The 15237-nt window shown below is 38.8% G+C and overlaps 1 protein-coding gene across 5 annotated transcripts in view; it reads right to left on the bottom strand.

Moving 5' to 3' along the window:
* Window positions 1–421: 421 nt before the first annotated feature.
* The window catches only part of ZNF385D (zinc finger protein 385D), a 431010-nt gene continuing 416194 nt past the window's right edge, over window positions 422–15237 (bottom strand). For all 5 annotated transcript variants that reach the window (XM_089691066.1, XM_089691034.1, XM_089691039.1 and 2 more), the window contains 2 exons: window positions 12182–12283; window positions 422–728 (listed from right to left, as the gene is read on the bottom strand). In XM_089691066.1, the coding sequence (XP_089547192.1) occupies window positions 495–728; window positions 12182–12283 (336 nt within the window). In that variant the 3' untranslated portion in view covers window positions 422–494. The remainder of the gene's footprint in view (window positions 729–12181; window positions 12284–15237) is intronic.

The following is a 15237-nucleotide window of genomic DNA, read 5'->3' as shown; positions in this document are numbered from 1 at the left end:
AGATATCATTGCTGCACTTTTTAGCTGTTCCAGAATTTCCCTGGAAAAGGAACAAAGGTGATATTAGGAAGCTTCACTTGAACACGTCCTTGAGAGTCTCTGTATCTAGGAAAAAAATTCTGAACAGTTTTTGGTTTCCAGGATTTACACTGAATTCTTGGTCAGAAGTCAAGGTTTTCCTAATAAAGTACATAATGACACCCTAGAATGTAACATCGCCTTACCTTTAATGCTAATAATGTGGGAAATACATGGGACAGGAAATAGGTTTCCACATGTTACAGCAATTTAACAAGAAAACTGCACATTAGGGAATGTTTACATTTAAGAAAATACAACCTTTGATGTTTATCTCCAGCATTTTCTGCTATGAAAAGTTCTGGCTTACTTTAGAGCTCAAACTATAAATAACACTGCATAGTTCTTTTATATATATGTTTTTATTTCATTTTGGAAAAAAAAATTATTGCAGTACAGTTACCCCTGCTTTAAGTTCAATAAGGAGCAAACAAAAGAGGTGTGTGGGTGGTCCGTATTGGCCCGGGAGCTGGCCTCAGAAGTGCTGGAGCAAGTGCTGAAGTTTGGAATAGTGTGGCTGCTGGCGCAGTTCGGAGACTGAAAGGTGAATTCACAGCGATGGCAGCAGCAGCCGCAGCTGCTGCAAGTGGATTCGATAGGATCCGTGTTGTTAATGGCTTTAGACGCTGTTTGCAAAGAGCTAATTTTATCTATAACAAAAAAAAGTGCATGTATCACTATAACAATAATAAAAATAGAAAACTACAGAATAAAGAAAAATACTGGAAATACTACACAAATCTAAAATTTCACAATCTGTAATATTGGATTAATGTACAGTTGATCAATCATGTTTTATAGTAAAAACATAAGCTTTATCACCAGCAACAACTCAGCCATCATCAGGCATAATTATTATCATAAACAAATACCACTTATCATTTGCTTTACTGTATATACTGGTATTAAAATAGCAAAGGGCTTAGATATTCACTCTAGATATTAGATAGGGCAATATACTGTAAACCTGTTTCACCCGACTGATTTTTTTCAGGGAAACAAGAGCTAACAGTTTTTCACAAAAAAAAAGTTAAACTTACAAAAAATGGTTATACAGTTTATTTAGTGAAAATCCAAATGAACTTTCAGTTTGAATCATCTAAGTACTGCACATTCCATGTACATCAAAATAAAAGGTGTTCCAGGATTACTGTTCATTTCCTTTACAAAGCAGCCATAGCTTAAGTAGAAAGGCCTGTCCACTACCAGAATGCAGTAGAGAAGGACAACTGCTCTGTGTGACCTCTCTGTAGAGGTCTGACATGCCAATTTCTTAGTCAGACCTACAGTTTTTTAATCAGCAAAACTCTCCCTGTTAACTAGATTAATCAGGGTGTGTGGCAAAAATTTGCAGAAAGACCACTGCTTCTTAACAGAGAGTAAGGGTCCTTCTCAGAAGCAAGCTTACAGGTGATAAGCTTTTCTACACAGGCTGAGGCTTCTTTCAAATACAAACCTGCAAAACTAGGAAAACATTTTATTTTGTGGCACCTGGAATGTATTTACATTGTTGATTTGGGCCTTGTTCACACCATACATGCAGAAAAACTGATGAAAACTGATGTGCAGATTTCAATTGCATCAGTTTCCATATGTTTTCATGCATATTTCAATAATTTTTCTACACATTGCAGATTTCTGTGCAGAAAATATCCTCATGTGATACTAGTGTTGTGGTGTGAACAAGGCACGTAGAGAACAATTTATTTTGTTGTGCCCTTGCAGAACGTGTGCAAAAAAACTAACATTTCTGCACCATGGTGTGAAAGAGCCCTTACAAAGTTCAAATGAAGCTTACTAAAAGAATTAAAGAAAAAGAAGCATTCTGTTAGACTAGGTTCACATCTATGCAGATTGCGGTTGATGCATTTTCTGGGTGCATTTTGCATTTTATTCACATCCGTTTTTGATGCACCCTTTTTTCCTTATTTAATGCATTTTGCATGACTTCAGCTGGTAGTTAAGGAGCTGGCGGCCACCAGCATCCTTAACAACCAGTAAACAACATGGTTGTTAAGGAGCAGGCAACCGCCCATGTTCTTAACAACCGATGAGTCACCAGCTGTCAGCGGGGTTCCTTGCTGACAGCTTTATATAAACAAACCTATTGCTGGCAACTAAAAAAAAATAAAAAAAATTGGGTCTGATTTGGATTTTAAGAGGAACCTCAAGCCAAAATTTAAAAAATGGCAAGGGGTCCCCCCAAAATCCATACCAGACCCTTATCCAAGCATGCAGCTCTGCAGATCAAGAAAGGGGGCCCTTAGATCCTGTTCCCCCCATGTGAATGAGTATGGGGTATACAGTACCCCTACTTGTTCACCAAAAAAAGTGTCAAATGTGAATAAAAACTCAACGACTGATTTTGACAAGTCGTTTGTTAAAAAAGTGAAATTTAAAAAAAAATTGTGACAGCTAGAGGGGGTGAGAAGATCCACGCTAGCTGTCACAATGGGGATTGGGGAGGTGCGGTGCCTGGTCCATCCGTAACCCTGAATGTGGGTGTAACATGTAATGTGTTACAAAAGGTGAAGTTATCCTTTAACTAGCTAGTTTGTGCTTACAGAAAAAAATATTTCCATTTAAACCCACCCTGGTTCACACTAATAAGATTTCAGATGTGACACAGAATCGTATGGCAAAGGAAATAACATTTTTTTCAAAGGTGATCATTCACATTAATGTGACTGAGTATGGAACAATATGGAAAATATTCCTGCACGATTTTGATGAGATTCTAGCATGATTTTATCCCCATAAACTTTAATAGAAATGCACAGAAATCAAATTGAGATGTGATAGGGCAAGCAATTTCATGTTTTTTTAACTCTCAACTCTCCTTCCAGGGAAAGAAGTAGTAGTAGTTGTGTAAAAAAAAACCCGCATAGCTGAAAAATCACAGAAAGAATCAAAATTGCGAAGAAGTCGCTCTACATAATCTCACCTGAAATTGAATGAAAGTCACATCACATTAGTTTGAACCAGGCCTTGAATGTACTCCAATCATATGGATTTAGATGCTACAGATCACCATTGCACTTCCAGTAATAGTACCTCAGCTCTTTACTCATAGCATAAAGGTGCCTTTGAAACATTATTTCTGCTCTCAAATATTAATGAACAATGTAGATGTAAAAGCAGCTATATTGTAGAGGAATGACTACATGCAGATTGGTGCAATTAGAAAGCAAACTGACTAGGGTATTCCCTTGCTTTTAAAGCAGCACAGCTAAATACTTTTGTAAAATATTAAATATATCTAGATTATTAAATTAGCATAAGACATAGATTTCAAACTAGTAAAAAATTAAAGCCATATTAAACATACAAGTTTTCTTGTGTTATTTTCTGTCTCAAGATATGCTATATTCAGATAAGAGAAATGCTTTTACAGAGTGCTTATCTCAATTTTACAGTGAAACACCCTGGAGGACAAAAATCCATTCTTGTATGCAGCATGTTCTAATAGCTGTAGATACTTTCATTTGATGATTGAAAATGTTCAAAAGATGTTCTTTTAAGATAATAATTTTTTATCAAAGGATTCACTAATTTGGAGAGAAAAACAAGCCTACAAGCAATTATAAAAGTTTAAGTGCTGTTTACTAAATCTTATTTTGAAAGATGAAAATATAAGTAACTTATGTTATAATTTAATCAAAAGTAAGATTAAATTAATAGCTTATACTTGAACTGATATAGTATAAAAACCCATGGATGCAACACGGATGCTGACTATTTTAAGCGATAGACAGCATAGATTCATAAAAGACAGAAGTTGTCAAACAAATATGATTTCTTGATATGAGGAGGTGAGCAAAACCTTAGAAAAAGGAAGAGCTGTGGACATAGTATACTTAGATTTTGCCAAATCATTTAACACAGCTCTCCACACATGGGTAATGGGTAAGAGAATGTCTACAGGCTTGGAAAAATCAGTTTGTAAATGGATAGAAAACTGGCTAAAAGATCGTATTCAGTGAGTAATTGTTAATGATTCATACTCTGAATGGTCTAGGGTTGTCCGTGGTGTACCCCAAGGTTCAGTGTTGGGACCCTTGCTTTTTAATATATTTGTTGAGTGATATAGGGTCTGGGATTAAAAGCACCATTTCAATTTTTACAGATGACACCAAACTGTGCAGGGGAATTACGTCCTTACATGTTGTGTTCAACTTTCAAGCCTACCTCTTCAATTTACAACCTGAATACATCGTTTAATTGGGCAACTGTGTGGCAAATGAGGTTTAATGTTGATAAATGCAAAGTTATGTACTTGGGGGCTACAAATATGCATGCATCATACATACTAGAAGGAGAACAACTGAGGGTATCAATGGTGGAGAAGGATCTGGGTGTTCTGGTAGATTATAAGCTTAATACTTTCATGCAATGCCAAGCTGCAGTTTCCAAAATGAGCAAAATCCTTTATTGTATTAAAAAAGGTATAGACTCCAGAGAGAGAGAGAGAGAGAGAGGGGGGGGGGCAGACAGACAGACACCATATTGCCCCTGTACTAATCATTAGTTATACCTCATCTGGAATATGCAGTTCAGATTGGGCACCAGTTCACAAAAAAAGATATTGGAGAACTGAAGAAAATACAGAGAAGGGCAAGTAAACTGATAAGAGACATGGAGGAGCTCAGCTATGAGGAAAGATTAGAGGAACTGAATTTATTTTCTCTTGAGAAGAGGAGATTACGGGGGAATATGATCAACATGTATAAATGTGTAAGTGGTCCATATAGTAAACTTAGTGTAGAGTTATTCACTTTAAGGTCATCACAGAGGACAAGGGGGCACACTTTATGTCTGGAGGAAAAGAGATGTAATCTCCAAATATGGAAAGGCTTCTTCACAGTAAGAGCTGTGAATATGTGGAATAGACTCCCTCAAGAGCTGGTTCTGCCCAGCTCAGTAGATTGCTTTAAAAAGGCCTGGATTCCTTCCTAAATGCACATAATATAACTGGATACTAATATTCATAAGTAAAATTGATCCAGGGAATATCTGACTGCCTCTTAAGGATCAGGAAGAAACATTTTCCCTGGCTGGAGCAAAATTGGATCATGCTTTGCTGGGGTTTTCTAGCCTTCCTCTGGATCAACTGTGGGTACAGGATTGTGCACATGGGAGTTTTCTATTTGTGTGTGTTGTTTTTTTCCCTCTGTTGGTTGAACTGAAATGACTTATGTCTTTTTTCAACCAGATTACCGTATTTATTCGAGTATAACGCGCACACGTGTATAACGCGCACCCCTAATTTAAAAATCGGTATAAAATTTTGTTTCACTTTTTCTCGGCTCAGACCAAGCATTGTAAGTGACAAACATTGTTGAACACGTGCGGCCATAATAAAAAGCATTTATTGACAAGGTAAACACAATACCGAAATAAAATTACCGGTAACAATATTTATTTAAAATGCTTCAAAGTCAGATTCATCATCATCAGATACACTAAAGAGTTGTTCCCATTCTTCTAGAGTTAATTTATCATCAGTGTCCCAGTTGGCAGGAACATCTGTTTCTCCAGCTTCTTCGCTTTCTTCTGAGTCTGAATTCCACAGCAGGTCGTCTTCTGTGCCGTCCATTTTATTGCTAATGCCTGTCTTTAAAAAACTCTTGATGATCATTTCTTTTGGCATGTCTTCCCATGATGTTTTAATCCAAGATGTCACGAGAGATAGGCCAGGTTTCTTGAGGTTTCCTTTTGCAGTCAATTCTTTGTCGTCGGATTTCATCCAGGTAATCCACTTTTCCCTGACTCTGTCCCCCGGCGGCCATTTGTTATCTTTGTATGGTCAGTATCTCTCCTGCCTCTGCTTGTATACTGTGTGTCTTTGGGAATAAATACCCCTTGCCTATAAGGTATCACACTATTTGGCCTCCTATGTTCTTTGGGCTCCGGTGGGAGCCCTTTACATCTGCAGAGCGGCCCTTTTTTCTTCTATGCGTGGCAAACACCATCAAGTGACGAGGGGCTTTTGTGACCAGATCTGACCAGATCCATATGAGGACCCTAGGATTATCTGCTTTGAATGCGCATTTGGATTGCGTATCTGGTGAGTGCGCAATCTTTATACCTTTATCACCTCATCCACGAATCCAGGCATTGGAGCTTTTTGAAGACTCTCTTGGGTTTTGAACACGTTTTGAACACGTTATGGACTATACTTATTTTAGTCACCGTTTTGCACTTTAACAGCACCTTAACATTGGTTTATATAATTATATAAGTGTATATTTATCAAGTTAGCGCTGCACCTCTCCCTTTTATGCATTCTGTCTTTGAAGGGTTTGTTTAAAACAACATCGAGTGGCTGAAGAATAGAGGTTAGTCCACCTGGAATCACAGCTTGAAATGTCTTTAGACTTTTCAGTTTGTCTTTCACAGTGTCTGTCAGGTGTGAGCGGAACTGGTCCCATACAAGCATGGATTTCTTCAGTAGTGCGCCTGGTCTAGTATTCCAAACTTTATTTAACCATAAAATGATGCCCTTCTCATCCATCCATCCTTTAGGATGACAATGGATCACGACACCTGGTGGAAATTTAACTCCTTTTGGAATAGTCTTTCTTTTAAAAATCACCATTGGTTTAAGTTTAAAACCGTCTGCCATACAGGATAACGCAACCGTAAAATGAGTTTTCTCATGGCCTGTGGTTTTAATCTGGACTGTGTGCTTCCCTTTGCTGTCAATTGTCCTGTTGCCTGGTAGGTCAAAACACATGGGGGTCTCATCCATATTGCCTATCTGTGCAAGTTCAAAATTAATCTGCTTGCGTTGGTTGATTATAAAGGTATGGAATGAAGTGATCTTCTCTGCTAAATCATTTGGCAGCTTCTGCGCTATCTTTGTTTTCTGGCGTATTACAAGTCCATGCCTTTTCATAAACTTTTGTGTCCATCCATTAGAGGCTTTGAAGGTTGAATCTTTGCAAAACGTTTGGGCTTGAAGTCTAATGTGGAGTGATGTGACGATGTACCCACTACTTCTTTGGTCAATGATCCATTCATAAAGTTCCTTCTCCATGTCTGGGTACATGGCTTGTCTCCCTCGTTGTGCTTTTTTGGTTTTATTCATATCTTTCAGGACGACTTTCTGTTTTCTCCATTCTCTAACATTCGTCTCTGGTACAGTGAATTCTCGGCTAGCTGCTCGATTTCCGTGAATTTCAGCATGACCAACAACTTTGAGCTTGAATGAAGCGTCATATGCAGAACGTTTTCTCTTGATACCCTGAGTTGCCATCTAACGGGTACCAGTATATCAATAAATAATATGAAGAACACTGAATATGAATATAATATGAAGAACACAGCAAAACAGCAATGCTTACCGTAACGTGTGGGCGAGGAAAGGAAATGAAGAGGCACAGGGGACGTTTTTTTTTCTTCTTTCTTTCTACAGTGAGCGCATGCGCCCTCAATGGACCGGCCGCCACTGCGTCACCTCACCAGTGCATCTCGCCAGTTCGGGCCGCCCACTGTACGCGACAAGGGGACGTAGAAAAAAAAAACTATCCCCTGTTTTCGCCGCCCCTTAAAGGGGCGGGGCCGGCACAGGGGACGTTTTTTTTTTCTTCGCGTACAGTGAGCGCCTGCGCCCTCAATGGATCGGCTGCCACTGCGTCACCCCACCCCAGCCCTCGTTTATAACGCGCACCCAAACTTTGATTTCTTTTTTTGGTAGAAAATTTTGCGCGTTATACTCGAATAAATACGGTAACTATGTAATTATGTAACAGTTAAATACTTATATAGACATAATTAGATGATTGTGCAGCAATTGGTTTGTCTTTTAATCACAAAAACATATTATAATTAGGCAGTTAGAGGTCCCAGACAAAATGTGCAAAATGTATTTCACTGTTTACACAACAAAGCTAAATAATGTGCAACACAGCTCTATATTGGCTGGTGATGTCCTCTGATATAGCACAGTAATTAAAAGCCAGTTACATAATAACAATAAAATTTAAAGCTAAATTACTAATTTTAGATGATAGTGTAGTGCGTAGTGTTAAATGGATTACCAATCATATAAAATCAAGTTTATGTTCATTCTGAAAAAACAATCATTTGCAGATACAGTAATTTTCACATGATTAGAAAAGTAAGTGAATATTCACACCATTTATTGAGTTAAGTTTCTCAACTCCTTTAGAAAATCACCCCAATCTTGTTTCCAATCAGGGTAACAGTTCCCATGTGTTGTATAGTGGGAACTAGAATAAGCTAGCAACAGTTTTGCCACTTCTGATACCATCATAAATGTGAGTGTGATCTATAAGCTAAACTCACTATTAAAATCACTACTAAATATGAGTTTGTGATGCATGTACTAGCAGTTTTCTACACAACTTTTTCTTTATTCTGGTGCCTTAATGGCTGCTTTAAGGAAAACATTTTATTTACACAAGGTGGGAAAAACAGAAGTAGAAAAACAATTTAAAAAATGGGAAAAATCACAGGGCACGTATATATAAGCAATTCAAGTGAGAGCTTTTTTGTTTTTCCCCTTTCATGCCAAGCTCTTTCATAACTTAAAAAAATGCAGTATAAGCATCTATATTTTCTTAATATCTTAGCCTCTTGCTTTCCCTGTACAACAGAGGCCAGTATGGGAGAGGAAGGGTAGCAACAGGGGTCATTAAATTCTTCTGCAGTTCATATATGTTAACAAGGAACATGCTGACAGGATGAGAGGGATGAGTGAGGTGAGTGCAGGGGTGGACTGACAACTGATGGAGCCCTTGGGCAATAAGAGATAACGGGGCCTCCTGTGTCCCTGCCTACACTCAAGCCACACCCACACAATGCCCCACCTACATATTGCAGCTCAGATGCATAGAAGAGGCATTTACATATTTACTGCAGCAAAGACTGCATGAATGTTCCTAGCTTCGTTCTGTAAAAGCCACTGAGCGCTGGTTTAAAGATGGCTGCCATGTGGGGGAAGTGAGAGAGAGAGAAAAAGAGAGAGGGGGGGAGTGAGAGAGAGTGAGGGGGTAAGAGAGAGGAGGGGTGAGAGAGAGAGAAGAAGGGGTGAGAGAAAGAGGGGTGTGTTTTAAATTGCCCTAAAAATTGGGTGTGGCTTAAAAGGGCTGTGGTTAAATAGTATCTGAGATGACTTACATAGTGCAGAATGTGAGAATGTTAAATAGGGAATGTACAGTTGGAGTGTATGACAGTGGGTAGTATGTACAGGGAGAGGAGTGCGGAGTGTATGGCGGTGTATAGTATGTGCAGGGTGGTGTCCGTATGAGAGGAAAGGAAAGGAAATGAAGGACTCACATGGATGGTTCCAGGTTTACAGGCAAATTCAGAAGCATCACAGAGCTGATCTGGACACGATTTCCTCTTCTCAGAAGCTGCATGGGCTGGAGTGTGACAGGGACAGGAAAGGCAGAGCAGATCCGGGCTCTCACCTCTGCTCTGCCATTGTTGTGGAGGATAGGGGAAGGGGCTGGGCACTGTCAGAGAAAATGTGGCATCAGAGACCTGGGGGGGGTGCTGAGGAGCACACAGTGGGGGGCCCAGAAGGGAAATCCAATGTACAGTCAGGGATGATGGGTGCAGCGCTGGGGACAGTTACAAGCACTGATCTCCCTATATGGCTTTCAATAAAGCATTTGGAAGCCGCATCTCCTCCTCTCCCTCTCATAGCTTTCAACTGCTTCATTGAAAGCCATGCAGGGAGATTGGTGCTTGTAACTGTCCCCAACGCTGCACTGACCACCCGTGACTTTGCTCCTGATACATGTCATCCATGGTGGCAGGGTGTGTGCAGTGAGCACCCTGCACCCATGAATGATATGCCACTGCCTCTTGCCTTCCCACCGCCCACCAGCTCCATCACCAGAAGATCGTACAAGGCACTACCACTGCCTGGAACCCCGACTCACTCTGTCACTACGTGAAGTGAAAGGTGAGCTACTTCCAGGATCTGAGAATGCCTCCTCCTTTGCTCTTCACACTGTCAGCAGACAGTAAACCTCTCTCGGGACCTCCTACTGACCCCGGGCCCTCGGGCAATGCCGAATGCCTGAATGGCCAGTCCGCCCCTGGGTGAGTGAGTAAATGATTAGTATGCAGCTGCTTCTTCACTGTCAAATCAGCAGGTTGGAGGCAAAGAGGTGACCTAGTGGTATTGCTCAACTGAACCTTAGACAAGTTAGGTCATCATCTTGGCACTAATATCAACCAGCACTGTGTAAATCTCAAGACTGGCTGGGCAGAATTAAAAATCAATTGACAGGTAAAAAAAAGCTGCCATATATGTATTGTAGCTCTGTTTGCCTGGAGTTCAGCTTTAATCTGGGGTCTCTGTAATGCACTGTATTTATAGACTAACAGAAGGTCAGAAGGAGGCAGTAGGAGTGTACTCTTTGCTTCTTGTGTCACTAATCACATTGAAACCTACAAGATGGGTTTAACTTTTTCTCTGCTACATTTGTTGGCAGCAACTGTGGCATTTACACACACTCCTGGCTACTCCAGCACCTCTTGGGGATTTTATCTTCATTGTTGTGGGAACTTCTTTATTCTCCTGTTTTTTATATATGCAGAGCACAACAATTGCTAGTGCTAGTGCTTTGTTATGCCCACCTTTACCTTCTAGGCACAGTAAAGTATGCATTGGGGAGGGGAACATTTTTCTTAAAAAGACTCTTCAAATGTAACATTAAAAAAAAAATAAAAAAAATAAATGATGTCATCCCAGAAAAAAAATCAGTCAACTGGAATGTTTGAACCTGAACCTCAGGAACCTGAACCTCAGGTTCAACTATGGTTTGAGCATATTTTGGTTGGTACATAACAATCAGATACAGTAAGAGAAAAAAAACATACACAGTCTACTGGAATTGCCCAGCCAGGACTAAATGTTAAGTTTTCAAAGTTATTGCAGTCTTGCTTCATATGTACTATAAAATCCAGTGTAATTACCCTAATTGCATTCAGTCATGGCATAATACAATTAGGTTACCTAAATGTTTAGGTTATCTCAAATTACTTGCAATCAGGACTTTAGAGATTAGAAATAAAGTTTTCAAGAGTTTTCAAAAGCTGACTTTTACTAGAATGAAAAGTGTATGCCTAGACAAAAAAATATATATATACACAGCATATATACACTATATTGCCAAAGGTATTGGGATGCCTGCCTTTACAGTCATACGAACTGTAATGGCATCCCAATCTTAGTCCCCAGGGTTCAATATTGAGTTGGCCCACCCTTTACAGGTATAACAGCTTCAACTCTTCTGGAAAGACTTTCCACAAGGTTTAGGAGTGTGTCTATGGGAATGTTTGACCATTCTTTCAGTAGCGTATTTGTGAGGTCAAGCACTGATGTTGGACGAGAAGACCTGGCTCTCAGTCTCCACTCTAAATCATCCCAAAGGTGTTCTTTCGGGTTTCGGTCAGGACTCTGTGCAGGCCAGTCAAGTTACTTCACCCCAAAACTCGCTCATCTATGTCTTTATGGACCTTGCTTTGTGCACTGATGCACAGTTATTTTGGAACAGGAAAGGGCCATCTCCTTTGGCTATCCCCCATAATGCTTCCGCAGCTGCTCGGCCATGGAATCCCATTCCATGAAGCTCTCTACACACTGTTGTGTCCCATTAAAAGAGACTCCTTGCTACAGGAACATGATAAAAAATGCTGTCACATGCTTTAGAGTAGGAAGGAGTGGGTGTTGGAGGTAAATTTTGATCAAGCCTATACGTATCCTGTAAAGAAAAACTGGCATCAGAGCCAGCCCCTGCATCCCAAAAAAGAGTTCCGTGGCTGTGCTGCTGACCCTTTGACTTCAGTAATTTCTGAGCCACTTAACAGAAACAAAAATTCTGAGTGCACTCCAAAAAAATGTGTACATCAGTTTATGACTCAGATATTGAAAGCAGAAGTAACAATCCAGCAGCCATATTTGCTGATTAATTTTTTCATTTTTTAAATCTGGAAGGAATCCATTCATTTTTTCATTAATGGATTCCTTCCAGATTTAAAAAAACATTACATGTGTTATGTAAGAATTTCAAAAAGAAACCCTCATTTTCTAAATTGTATGCATTACATGAATTCAACTTACCGCAGCTGGAGTAAGCGTCTTCTGTACTTTATTATAAGGACTATATTTAGGTTTTGGTGGCTTCCCAGCTGCTCTGTCTTTGTGCCTTCGACTGCTTATGTGCTGCAAAATATCAGAAAGGTAATAACCAAGAGTTGTAAAAAAAATATTATTAGAGCCCTTATAAAAAGTAACAACTGCATATCCCAATCAATAGTTCATTCCAAATTTGTATTGCCCTTTCACATTCAAAGGAACATATTGATCTATTTATTTCTATACATACAGTAACATGCAAAATTTTGGTCAACCTCGCCAAATTACAACATTGATTTTCTCTGTGAAAATAATGTAATACATAAGCATGACAAGTTTCTGCAAATGCACAATTCATGTTTGTTGAATTTAATGGAATGGAAATAAATAAAACATAAAATAAGGAATCTTCAAAAGTTTGAACACCTTCCTGAGTAATCCACTGGTGTTTTTTTTGTACCAGGATTCAATTGATTTCTTTTTGAGGGCTTAATTCAGGCGGAAAACAATTCTTGGAATCTGTCAATGTGTTGTTTTCCCACTTTCCATCCATGGACTTGGATATGAAAATAAAAATAACTGATTCTTACAAAGCTTTGGAAGGATATAAAATATGTCTCCTAATTGTAATTCCTATCTCCAACAGAGTCGCAGACATTTTGGAACCAACTGCTTTGTAGTAAATGGATCACAACACATTGCTACAATCACAAGATATATTTAGAGAAAACATAAGAATTTGAACAATAGAACACTGACCAAATTGTTAAAGATGAAGTCTAATCTGATATAAAAGGTAACAATCACAGCTGCTATGTTGTGGTTATGTGCAGCAGAAGGTACCTGTTATTGCAATGCATGGCAATGTGTGAAGGTGTGGTTGCTTAGAGGTGCCATAGTATCTGAAAGGCACCCTAATGCTATGTTACAGTAGTGGGCAACACACTCATTCAACACATGGTAAAGCATGTATGGCCATCTTGCCAGAGCATTGAGTTCAATAAATTCAATAAATCTGATAACATCTACTATGCTTTTAACTGAATAAGTTATAAAGATATGTTCATTGACACTACTAAATTTTGCAGCATACATTTTGCTAATACCTTTCAGCTGCTAAGTGAACATGTAACATAAATAAAATCTTGCATGCAGCTCTGCTCATTGATTTTGTATGTATGAAAGAGAAATAATATGCCTCCAGATGTCAATATCTCTAGCCCAAAATCACTACATATCAGATCTCACTACTTTGCTATCCTGAGAGATGAAGTAGTTTTCATTGTAAATCCTTTGGTTTAATGCATTAGTTTGCTTATGCCCTCATCAACCATCCAGGTTAACCAAATTATTCAAATACTTATAACTGAAAATGGGAAAAAAATCAGACATACCCCAGTTAGTTCTTCTTGCAGTGTTTTTTTTTTATAAATCAGTGCATTGACTGCATACAGCGATGTTTTCATCCCCAAACCAGCCTTCCTTGATGCATTTCACCACTCCTGGCTTGCTTACAAGGATATCCAGGAGTGGTGAAATAGGTCAAGGAAGGGTTGTTTTGGGTTGGAGACATTCATGCAATCAACACACTGATTATTAAAAATATCACAAGAAAAGCTAACTGGAGAGAAGCTTCCTTTCCCCTACTTTTAGGCTCCATGCACACTGGGCATTTTAATAATGGTAGCTCTAGCTGTGTAAAGTCACGATAAAAACTTTTTTCAGCATTTTTTTTAGCATTTTAGCATTAGCATATAGCTGCATTTTTCCACGTTTGGTTGTTTTAGAGTTTGCTTTAAAAAAAAAATTTTTTTTTTGCTCAAAAAAAGTGAAAAAACACCGGTTTGCTGTGTTTTACCACATTTTGCTGCATTTTACCGCATATTTCAGCATTAGAGCATTTTTACAACTAAAAAACTCCTCTAGAAACCCACTAGTTCTGGAGTTTTTTTCCAGCCAAAAACGTCCCTGCATGGTCACATAGGATAACATGCTGGGGAGTTTACTGGCTGTAGAAAAAAATGCCAAAAGCCAAAAACAGCTGCTGTAAAAACGTCCATTGTGCATGAGGCCTTAATGAAGAATGGACTGCGATGACTGGCATCCAGGTTATCCATGTGTGGGAGAGGCCAGTCTTGAGAGGAGCTATGGATATGTGTGTTTTTCTCTTCAAATAGTTAAATACATACTCTATGAAAAAAGGGCAGTGAAAAAAAATCATACAAAGTGCTTGAGATGTGCTAACATTCCATATAGATAAATGTATATAATAATTTAATAAAACACAGTTCATAAAAAGTCTACCTTTCTATCAATGCATAGATAGATTGTAGATTTGGCTTAATAGCAGAATAAATGTAATTGCTAATAAAAGAACCCAAAGGGTTCGATAACAGCCTAGGCATGATCAAAACTGTTTAGCACTGGGTGTATATAAGTATATAAAGTAATTATACAACTGTAGGGTTTCAGCCCTAACTCCAAACCTTTGAGATTAAAAAGATTGGACCCACAATTTTAATCTCTCTTATTCTTTTATTCCATGGTAAATAAATTGCTTTACAGAACATCTCTGTCTAGGTCAAATTACAAAAGAAACACAAGGGACCGGAATTGGATTACATTATTTACACTGGACCTTTCCAAAAGGTAATTGTGCAGGGACAAAAACACATTGCCTGCTTCATTTAAAATCTTGTAGCTACACAATAAACAGTAATTTAGAGGTGACATTGCTTTAGAACTGCTATTCCCCCAAGAAGAACTGCACTTTAGATTAACAAATTGATGCAAAGCTGACCAGTAGACCACTCTCCTGTATCAACAACATAGATTACAGAAAACAGTAGTTTTAAATTTCAAGTGAAACCTTTGTGAAATGTACCAGTTCAGTTATAATAACTTGCATAGTTACCTATTAAACTTAGCAGTTTGGGACCAAAAGAAGGAGAATCCATGGCCTTGCCTTTTAGGAGTACAACAGAGTTGCAATGAGTGGGCTGTGTTTCCTCTCTCTCCCACATGAGAAAGAGGGAGCAGCA

This window comes from Staurois parvus, unplaced genomic scaffold (assembly GCF_062004578.1).
Source record: "Staurois parvus isolate SC_StPar_1 unplaced genomic scaffold, SC_StPar_1.0 ptg000021l, whole genome shotgun sequence".
Lineage (NCBI taxonomy): Eukaryota > Metazoa > Chordata > Amphibia > Anura > Ranidae > Staurois > Staurois parvus.
The sequence above is the reverse complement of the archived record's forward strand: the minus strand, read 5'-3'. Positions and strand labels throughout refer to the sequence as shown.